General features: G+C 46.6%; 1 protein-coding gene across 1 annotated transcript in view; it reads right to left on the bottom strand.

Annotated features, from left to right (window-relative positions):
- Positions 1 to 1,620, bottom strand: part of RAB3C (RAB3C, member RAS oncogene family) — a 49,265-nt gene extending 47,645 nt beyond the window's left edge. The window contains exon 1 of the mRNA XM_005874163.2: positions 642 to 1,620. Within this exon, the coding sequence (XP_005874225.1) occupies positions 642 to 659 (18 nt within the window). The 5' untranslated portion in view covers positions 660 to 1,620. The remainder of the gene's footprint in view (positions 1 to 641) is intronic.
- Positions 1,621 to 10,297: the final 8,677 nt, after the last annotated feature.

Below are 10,297 nucleotides of genomic sequence, written 5' to 3'. Positions count from 1 at the left end.
CGCAGCCCCACCGCCCGCCCCTCCCCGGGTGCGGGCGAACGTGACCCCAGCTCGGCTCACTGCAGGTTTCTGGTTCCCACCTGTCACCTTGCGAAGCGACCCCGTGAGTCCCGGGTAGGAAGCGCTGCCCAGTGCTAAAGACCAACAGAAACGACCCCGGGACCGCTGGGCGCCTGCGCGGGGTCCCACTCTCCGCCCTGCACCTGCCGTGCCGACCCCAGAAAGTGTCTTCCACAGGCAAGGGGGCTGGTGTCACATTGTCACCCCAGAGCGCGGGGACAAAACGACGGACAGCACACACACGAACCAAGTGGGTTCCCGCACAATCGCGTTAGGCGCGCGCGCACACACCCACCCCCGCTCACACGCACTCACACTGGCACACGCACGCGCTCACACACACCCACCCCCGCTCACACGCACTCACATTGGCACACGCACGCGCTCACACGGACACACCCTCACACGCCGTACACTGACGCGCGCGTGCACACACAGGCACACAAACACGCGCGCTCGCACACAGCCACTCACACGCACACACGCGCGCGCACACTGGCACACACACACACACGCACACGCGCACACACACACAGGTCCGGAGGCCCGGTCCCGCGGGCCCCCAGGGCGCCCTCGCTCACCTTCCCGTACAGATCCATGGCGGGCGCGGCCCCTTCTAGTCGGGTTCCTGCCACCGGAGGCGCGGTCTCCGCAGGAGGCGCAGATACACGCGCAGCACAAAGACGAGGTGGGGAGGATGGCGGAGGGAGAGGGACGTGGGCGCCGGCTGACGCGGACAGAGGCTCGTTCCCCGGGAGGCGCGTGCAGTCCAGGCGCCACGCAGAGAACCGCTCCCAGGACCGCGCCCGGGCGCACAGAGCGGGCGGCCCCTCCCAGCCCCAGCCCGGGCGCGCGGGGATGTTCACCCAAAGCCGGTCCTACAAAGGGAGCAGGCACATGGCTGGAGCCAGAGCCGGCACCGAGGGCAGCCGGGTCCTTCCTCACGTGCAGTCACCCCTCCCACAGCTCACATGTTTCACTCTAGTGCAGCCACTTTTCCTCCTGGTTGGCTAACATGTGTGGCCGCGCATGTTCCCTGCACCGCCTACGGGTCCATACGCAGAGGCCCGAAGGGATTGCTATTGGAGGCGGGGCGGGAAAGGATGAACGTGATGTAGTCCTTATTCTGGGTGAACAGGTGCCCAGGGAGCGGCAGGAATTCTGTCACAGAAGAAGGGGAGAATATTGGAAGGCGGTGTAGTCTCCGCCCCAGGCACAGGGGACTCTGTGTCAAAGCTTTCCCCCTTTGCAATGTGACGGAACTGGAAAAGCCTGCTTAGACATCCCCGTTCCCAAGGCTCTCTGCACCTGGGCAGCAATCACGGCCTCAGAATCAAGGAACTGCCCCAAAGTTAGAATATTCCAGCTCCTGTCGAGAACACAGGGAGAGAGCTTTGGGAGCCTTCTCCACTGTCAGAGGAATCTGGGGTTAGTTGATAGGAAAAAAGGTTTTAAAGGAAAAATGTAGTTAATAGAAAGCAAAGGGGCCACCGAGAATGTCAGTCTGCAACGTGGGCCTCCCTGCTGACCCTGGAGCAGGCTCAGCGGTCCTGAGGTCTCACCCTCAGAGGCGTGGTGGGTGAGGACTCTTCAATCTCTGTCATCGCTTTCAGTTTTCTCCCCTTTGTCCCACATCACTATTCATTATAAACTGGCTTCTTGCTACCCTGTGTTTATTGAACATTTACTAATATTCACTTTGATTGTTGTATTTATCTAGTTTTTCTATATCTGTTACCAGCCTGTGTCTGTGTCAGCTCTACTAAATAGTGAAATTCTATCAAGTAGGGTCAAGTGGGGATAGTCTGGCTAACACAGAGCCAAGAACAAAGGCTGTTAATTTAGTATTAATTAGTGGTATTGTGGCTGGTTGCGTCAAAAATAGAAATAGATGCTTTGTTTCCATCACTGTTGCCACCTCTCTGTTGGGATTTACACTGCAAAGTCAACGCCTGGGACTTGGTGTAAGAGGGCCTCACTGACGCCCTCCTCAGGCCCCACGCACACCCACAGAGCGGATGGCAGGTGTCGAGCCTAGATACCGCCCGGCCATTTCCAGTCAAGCGCCCTCTCGGACTCCACCCCGGCTTTGATTTCAACTCTGTGCCTCCCTCGAATTAAAAATGCTATTGTGTCATGTTCCCTTTGAAATCAAACATCCTACAATGTCATTGATTTATTCTTAATTAAAAGGAAAAACCATTTTAACTCATTCCTGCTCGTGATGTTTCCAACCCACACATAATCAATATAAGTAAAAGGTGTTTTTAAAAAATAAACACATGCACCCCAATTTTCTTTTTATAATACAAATATGAGTCTACTAATGATAACTACCTTTCCTCCATATCTTTTTGTGGGAGGCATTTTGTATATGTTATTCCATTTAATCCTGAATGATATTGCAAGGTAGTGTTATCGACCTTACTTTACAAAGAAGAAAACTAACAGGCAGGTTAAGTATTTTGCTCACAGACACCAGGCTAGTAAGGTTCTGGGCCAGGATGTGAAGCTCGGGGTCATCCGGTTCCAAAGCTCAGACTCCTGCCCATAGTTTTTCTTATAAAAGGTAATGTTGCATCAAAATAATATGTTTTATAATCTCTTACAAAGAACTTCTATCCCACAAACATACTGAGTATTGTTCAGCTACAGGTGTTAGAAGTTTGGGTAAAGGTTATGTGACCTACATCTTTATTGAGGTGTACTTCTAAAAAATAGATATTATCTTTAAAAAAAACACCAGCACTCATAAAGTTGCTACAAATTTTGAAAACAATGTTATAATCAAGGCTCACAGTTTAGATATAAGCTTTTTACCTCTTAAGTTTCTGACCAGAACAGAATAGAGGGTGGCTCTAAACAGAATCCATTATAGGACTTGCAAGGTGTGGAGCATGTGTGTGTAAATTGTGTGATTTGGAAGCGGGGGCAGGAGGCTGGAGGGGGCTGAGGCAGACGTCATGCTGCTGGCACCCAGCCAGAGCACCTGAGACAGCCTGCACACCTCCCATCCTCACCCACTGCTCTAAGCTAAGCCCACATCTCAGAGCCAAGTCCAGCCACGAACAGGGTTCATGACAAACATTTCTGTCCTGAACTTCCAGAGCATGTAAGACATTACAGATCTGCACGTGGAGAAGTGCTCTCACAGATCACCCAGCTCGATCCTCCCACTTTGTGGATAAGAAATTAGATCCCACCCTGGCCGGCATGGCTCAGTGGTTGAGCATCGACTTATGAACCAGGAGGTCATGGTTAGATTCCTGGTCAGGGCACATGCCCAGGTTGCAGGCTCAATCCCCAGTAGGGGGTATGCAGGGGGCAGCCGATCCATGATTCTCTCTCATCATTGATATTTCCATCTCTCTCCCTAAGTCAATAAAAACATTTTAAAAAAGGAATTAGGTCCCAGAAAAGTGGAAAGAGCTGCCTAAAGCCCCACATTTTGCCTGATGCTGTGGGGCTCTGGCAAACCCTGGAAAAAGACTGTTCTGAAAGTATAATCATTAATATAATCAACCTTGTGTGTATCAATAATTTCCATGGAGTTATTTTTAGGTTCACATATTGTAGTTAGAATGGAGAGTCAAAAGGGACTCTGTCTTCATCCTCAAGGGGGCTCCAAACTGATTCTGGAGGCCAGACCCAGAAACTGGTAATAACAACAACACCAAGGGCCTAGGCATCACCGAGCAGGCCTGGCAGCGCCCACTCTCAGCTCTGTTCCTGGGGTTCATCCGAGAGCCACTGCTCAGGGCAGGTCTGCGGAGAGTAGCTGGTGCCTCCGGATGAGACAGGCCCCCAACTGCAAATGTGGAATGAGAGGCAGACTCAGAGGCCTTCAAAGGAACGGAAAGGTAATTTCGTTCTTCTTTCTGAGTCTGCAGATTAAAAAAAACCCAAGGCTCCAAGACCAATAAGGACTCAGCCAAACCCCCAGGGCACAAGCACACAGTGTATTGGTGAGCTTTGCTGTGTAACAAACAACTTCAAAGGTTAGTGATTTGACAACAGTCACTGCTGGTTCACGATTCTGTGGGTGACGGCTGGGTGTGCTGAGCCAGGTCTGCCCAGCAGGTCCCTTCTCGGTTGGGCACACACACCTGAGCAGCAGGTCAGCAGAGGGGCTGTGCTTCTCGGGTTGCTGGGCTACTGATGGGCGATGGGGGAGGGACCAGGCTGTGTGACTCTGCCATCTCATAGGCGACCTCGAGTCTGTACCCAGAGCAGCTCTTCGGGTTCTAAGAGAAGGAGCAGAAACACCAGGCCTCCAGGGGCCTTGATTCGGAACAGGCATAGATTCCTTCAGCCAGAAGTCATGTTCAGCTCAGAGGCAAGACATGGAGAAATAAACTCGACTTCTTGATGAAGGGAGCTACAAAGTTACGTTTCAAAACCACTCACATGCTGGAAGGTGGAGAGTGTGGCCCTGTTAGGACCCACCGCACAGGCCCGCGCTGCGTGGGGCGCAAATCCCCAGCCCGGCCCCTGCTCCCCACACAGGACCCCGTCACCTTCCTGCTGCAGGGTCTGTCAACCCCTGGGCCCCGCTTCAACCCTCAGCCACCGCACTGCTGCGGATTAACCTTCCATTTGAGAAATGCAGTGTCATTATTCACGGGGACCAAAATGTGTCCAGCTCAGCCACGCCGGATGCACACCACCCCCAGTGGCAGGCAAGGTGAGGGTTCCTGGACAGAACTCACAGGCCTGTCTCCACCAAAGAGACATGCTGCGCATCCTCAAGCTGCACATGAGTCAGAGTCAGCATTTACAGAGACAACGTCAAAGGAATGGGTGGCAGCTCCCCACTGTTACAGTATGAATTTGGGGGACACAATCCATCAGTTCATAGCAGGCACTTAACTGAAACATGTTAGGCCTTACTATTTATAGGGGACGGAATCAAAGGGTAAAGCGCGTTATTTAATGTGGCAATTGTCATCGATAGAAAACATGCCTGTGTGTGCAGACAGGAGAGATTATGTCCAAGTGAGATGACATCGCATCGACCATATGAAAAGCCAATAAATTGTGGTCCAAGCATATTCTTAAGAAATGCAATAGTATTTACAAAAAGGTCTAAAATCTGCAGCAGTGGTTGCCAGTGGAGAGGTGAATTAGGGCTGGTAACATTTAGACCCAATTAGTTCTGTCTCTGTACTATAACGTCTTCTATATTCTTTGATTTCTAAAAAAACAACTGTGCATGTATTATTTGGATAAAGCAGGTGTTTCAAAGAAATAAAAAATACTGTAATTCAGTTTATTTTTTCTGCCCAATGTCCTAGGCTATATTTTAAGCCTAGACAATCTGGAGGTTAAGAGATACAGAAATAGATGGAGCTGTGGTTAGGAAAGATTATATCAGAAAATATCAGAAAACATATGCCCAGAAAACAGGACCTCTGGTGGCAGGAAGATTTGTGTAGAAAGAGGGGCAGCAAGAGAAAGACACAGTGAGCAATCTGGAATACAAAAGACAGGCTATCCCACTGCTTTGCTATGTGGTTGCTCATGCAATCAGAACCCTTTGATTGAACACTTACTCTCAGGCTGTATTTAACAATCACAGTTAAATATTTAGGTTTGTGCCAGGCACTGTGATGACAGCTCAGGACAAGGGCAGGAGGGATTCATGCCTTGTGCTATGATTACACAGAACGAAGTCACCTCCCAGGTGCCTGAGGTCGCAGGTGCTTCTGCTTCTGCTTTGCTCCAGCTCTGGCCACCTCCCCCCACAGCAGTGGTCAGGCCGAGCAGGAGGCGGTGGCCGGGGCAAGTGAGAAAGTGGCAGCTGTCACTGAGATCAGGTTCAGGGAAGAGAAAGGGGAATAAGTGACAATGAAATGAGCCATACTGTTACCACAGAAAACAGACAAGTGGGGGAGAGGGGATGAAATTAAAGATTAGAAAGGACTTACTCTGCCAATGTTTCCCTGGAAGTGTCAGCTGAGCCTTAGAGGGCAGGGGTCTCAGGCCCAGGGTGAAGTGAGTGGCAGCTGCTACTCCCCTCCTGGTGACTGTCCTGCTGGTGGATTGGAAACAGGCGAAATCGTGGGAGATTCATACTCTTCCATCATAACTAGCAACAGCCTCATGTGATGAAGTCTCTTGCTTCCATACCACTTACATCATAGAAAAAGCAGCCTAGAGATGTATAACAATGCAGCTCCCTCTGCTCCATTCCAAAGGTTTGGGTTGCAGAGTACAATAGTGGAAGTGGAGAATACATTATAGAGAATCAACAGTGGAGTAGAGAAGCAGAGGATCAAACCAGCAATTTGGAAGATAAGGAAGCAGAAAGCACCCAATCAGAACAGCAAAAAAAAGGAATTTTAGAAAATAAGGATAGTGTAAGGAGCCTCTGGGACAACTTCAAGCACCAACATTTGCATCAGGGAAGTGCCAGAAGGAGATGAGAGGTAGCAAGATATTGAAAATCTATTTGAAAAAATGACAGAAAACTTCTCTTACCTGGTGAAGAAAATAGATATACAAGTCCAAGAAGCACAGAGAGTCTCAAACAAGAGGAACCCAAAGAGGCCCACACCATGACACTTCATAATTAAAATGTGAAAGGTTAAAGACAAGAGAACCTTAAAAGCAGCAAGAGAGAAGCATTTAGTTACCTATAAAGGAGTGCCCATATGACTGTCAGCTGATTTCTCAACAGAAACTTCACAGGCCAGAAGAGAGTGGCAAGAAATAGTCAAAGTGATGAACAGCAAGGACCTATAACCAAGATTACTCTACCAGCAAAGTTACCATTTAGAATTGAAGGTCAGATAAAGAGCTTTACAGGCAAGGAGGAAAAGCTACAAGAGTTCATCACAGTCAAACCAGTATCACAGGAAATGTTAAAGGACCTTCTTTAAGAAGAAGAAAAAGATTAAAACTATGAATAATAAAATGTCAATAAATACATATCTATCATCCATATGTTCATTGCAGTATTATTTACAATAGTCAAGATATGGAAGCAACCTGAGTGTTCATCAATAGATGAATGGTAAAGAAGTGGTGCATGTATACAATGGAAAATGACGGCCATAAAAAGAAGGAAATCTTGCATCTGCAACAACATGGATGAACCTAGAGCAATGGTTCTCAACCTTCCTACTGCCGTGACCCCTTAATACAGTTCCTCATGTTGTGGTGACCCCCCCAATTTCATTGTTACAAGTTGAACATAATTAAAGCATAGTGATTAATCACAAAAACAATATGTAATTATATGTGTTTTCCGATGGTCTTAGGCGACCCCTGTGAAAGGGTCGTTCGACCCCCAAAGGGGTGGCGACCCACAGGTTGAGAACCTCTGACCTAGAGGGTATCATGCTGACTGAAATAAGTCAGAGAAGACAAATGCCATGTGGTTTCACTTACATGTGGAATCTAAAAAACAAGATAAATGAAAAAGCAGAACAGAAACAGACTCAAAAAACAAAATAAAACAGAGAACAGACTGATGGGTGCCAGGGGGGAGGGGTTGGGGAACTGGGTGAAAAGGTGGAGGGACTGAGAAGTACAGATTGGTGTTGCATTCCTGAGAGTCACAGGCATGTAAAGTGCAGCAGAGGGAATACAGTCAATAATATTGTAATCACTATGTATGGGTCAGGTGGGCACTAGATTTATTGGGGTGATCACTTCCTAAGTTATGCAAATGTCTAATCACTGGGCTGTACACCTGACACCAATATAATCTTGTACATCAACTGTAATTGAAAAATAAAAAATATATATTAAAAAAAGAAAAATAGACACCCCCCCCCCAAAAAAATAGATAAAACAGTGAATGGATGGCGGCCAATTCTGTTTTTGTTTTGTTTTTTGTTTGTAATTTGAAAATATATCAAGTCAGTTGTGATGATGCTGATCATAAGTTCTGATTAGTAGTTATAATATGAGATTTCTGGCAATTCCAAAAGAAATGATTATATAATAAATGAAGTTTATTTTGAGAAAAATACTTCAAAGCACAGTCTTTGAAGAAGAAAACCATGAGCCGTCCTCCCTGGAGAAAAGTCCAACACAACGCAGGCCACGCCACTGAGGCAGGTGGCACAGAGGCTGAGGTCTGTGCACCGCGGGCTGGCACAACCGTAACGTTTAAGATGTTCACATATTATCTCATTCCATTGTCACAACAGCCTTGTGGGGTTTTTAACTCTTTCAGCTGTGGGTTTTCTGGCTCAGAGAAGTGTTAGCAAGGCCACATGCTAATACTCATCACAAAGAGTATAGGTCTGCTATAGGTTTCAGCCTTTATTTTCTCCAGTGAATTACACTGCCTAGAAATATTTAAGTTTGTGCCCCAGACCTGTGTAGAAGGAAAGCTCTATGAATTTTTCTCAACCAATATTTTATGTTTTTTTCTAATTATTTTTAATAGCAGTTTACAAACCCTTCAAAGCAATTTGGGATTTCACCTTTCAGCAAACGAGCTGTAGCACAAACGGTAATGTTCAGTAAGAAGGCCCGCTCTGCAGCAATGCGGTCATGGATTCCTGCTTCCTTCCCAGATAAACTCTGCTCATGCACTTCGTCCATTAGTGACCCAGGGTAGCAGCGTGCCCGACTCAGCAAGTCAGGTTCAAGATCTTCTATTGAAGCTTTAATATCACTGTTTCTTTCCTTCATAGCATTTATTTATATTTCTAATTATGCATTTATTGGTGTGGGGTTTTTTGTATTTCATCTAGACTGTAGGCATCGTATGTTTTTATTCACCATTCAGTCCTGGGTCTTTAACCAAATGTCTGAAGCATTTTCCCATGCCTCATCTCATTTGATCCTCACAGAAGTCCTAGAGTCCTTAGGAGACTCGGTGGAATCCTATTTTCTTTGCATTAGCCAGAAAACGGAGATTAAGAAAGCTTAGAAGCTTGACCCGACTGAAAAGAAGTAAGAAATGGTGGACCTTGAAAATGACTTCAGGTTTTCTCACTGCACAGAATATAGTCAGACACGGCTGCAGTTAAATATTTTACCCTTTGTTCTCCCTGCGTGATCTACAATAATAATCTGCCTTGTGGTGATATTTACTGCTGTGTTGCTGACAATTACCTGAAAGAGAAGTTGGGCTGCTTCACTGGGCTGGAAAAGTTTACCTAACTCAGAAAGCAGGTCTGATTAAGCAAGTTTATTCTATATCTATAAAAGGCTAAGTTGACTAGCACATGCGCGATACATATAAAGCTCTCGCTGGCGCCAGTCGTACGCGTGTGTTTGGATCTGTCACTGTCGATCAAGAATGTGGTTGACAATCTATTATAGAGAAAGAGCGAATAGCGATATTAAAATATTTCTTCTAATTAATTTCCTTTCAGTGTGCACAAATCCATGCACTGGGCCACTAGTGTAAGTATAAATGGGTAGATGGATAGACAGATAAAGGAGGGAAGTCAGGAAAGGGGTCGGTCATTTCGGACTGCTAGGATTGAAGACGGCTTCATAGGTGACCTGGGATTTAGTCTGGGCTTTGGAAAGGGGGTAAGAGTAGGATCTCAGCCTACGTGTTGAAATACACAACCTTTATTACAGCTTTAATTTTTCTGTTAAGTGCATTCAAGGAGATGCATTCTAAATTGAGCCTCCCAGCTTTCTTCTTCAACACCTGTGGGTAAAGAAGGCATTGCTATGTTAAGCAACAGAGCTAATGAAAAGAGGAAATGAAAACCATTCTTAAATGAATAGAGTCCCACTTCCTCTCCAGCTTCCTTTAATACGATGTATCCTTGTACAGAAAAATGTTTCACTAGAAAGGACTTTTTACCGAAAGGCAAAATTAAGCCATATTCACCTTTCCCACAGACCTGCAGGATGCATGAGAAACAGTGGGGACTTAGGGCTGAGGAATACATTGTTTGCTGCTCTGCAGAATGTCTGAAATGCAATGCAACTCGGGCAGTGCTTCTCCTGCTCAACCCAGAACCCAAGCCTTTCGCGCCTAATTGGCGACTATGTTCCCTGCCTCGCCTTGCAGATGGCCGAGTTTTCAACGTCTCACAAGACTTTCTCTCTTCTGATGACGATTAAGGGGATTATACGACTCCAACAAGGCTTCCTCCTTGTGCATGTCTTCATCCTCCTTTTTCTAAGTTCTCGCTCCCATGCACTTTCCTCCCCTCTTCTAAATGTTTGCTCTGAGATTTAATTTGTTGATCTAGCAAATTAAAAAGTAATTATCCCTTTGCATTTACTTTTACATCTTTTGGTTTTAGAAGGT

The sequence above is a fragment of the Myotis brandtii genome, unplaced genomic scaffold, assembly GCF_000412655.1.
Source record: "Myotis brandtii unplaced genomic scaffold, ASM41265v1 scaffold426, whole genome shotgun sequence".
NCBI lineage: Eukaryota > Metazoa > Chordata > Mammalia > Chiroptera > Vespertilionidae > Myotis > Myotis brandtii.
Note: the sequence above shows the minus strand (reverse complement) of the source record. Positions and strands in the feature narration are given on the sequence as shown.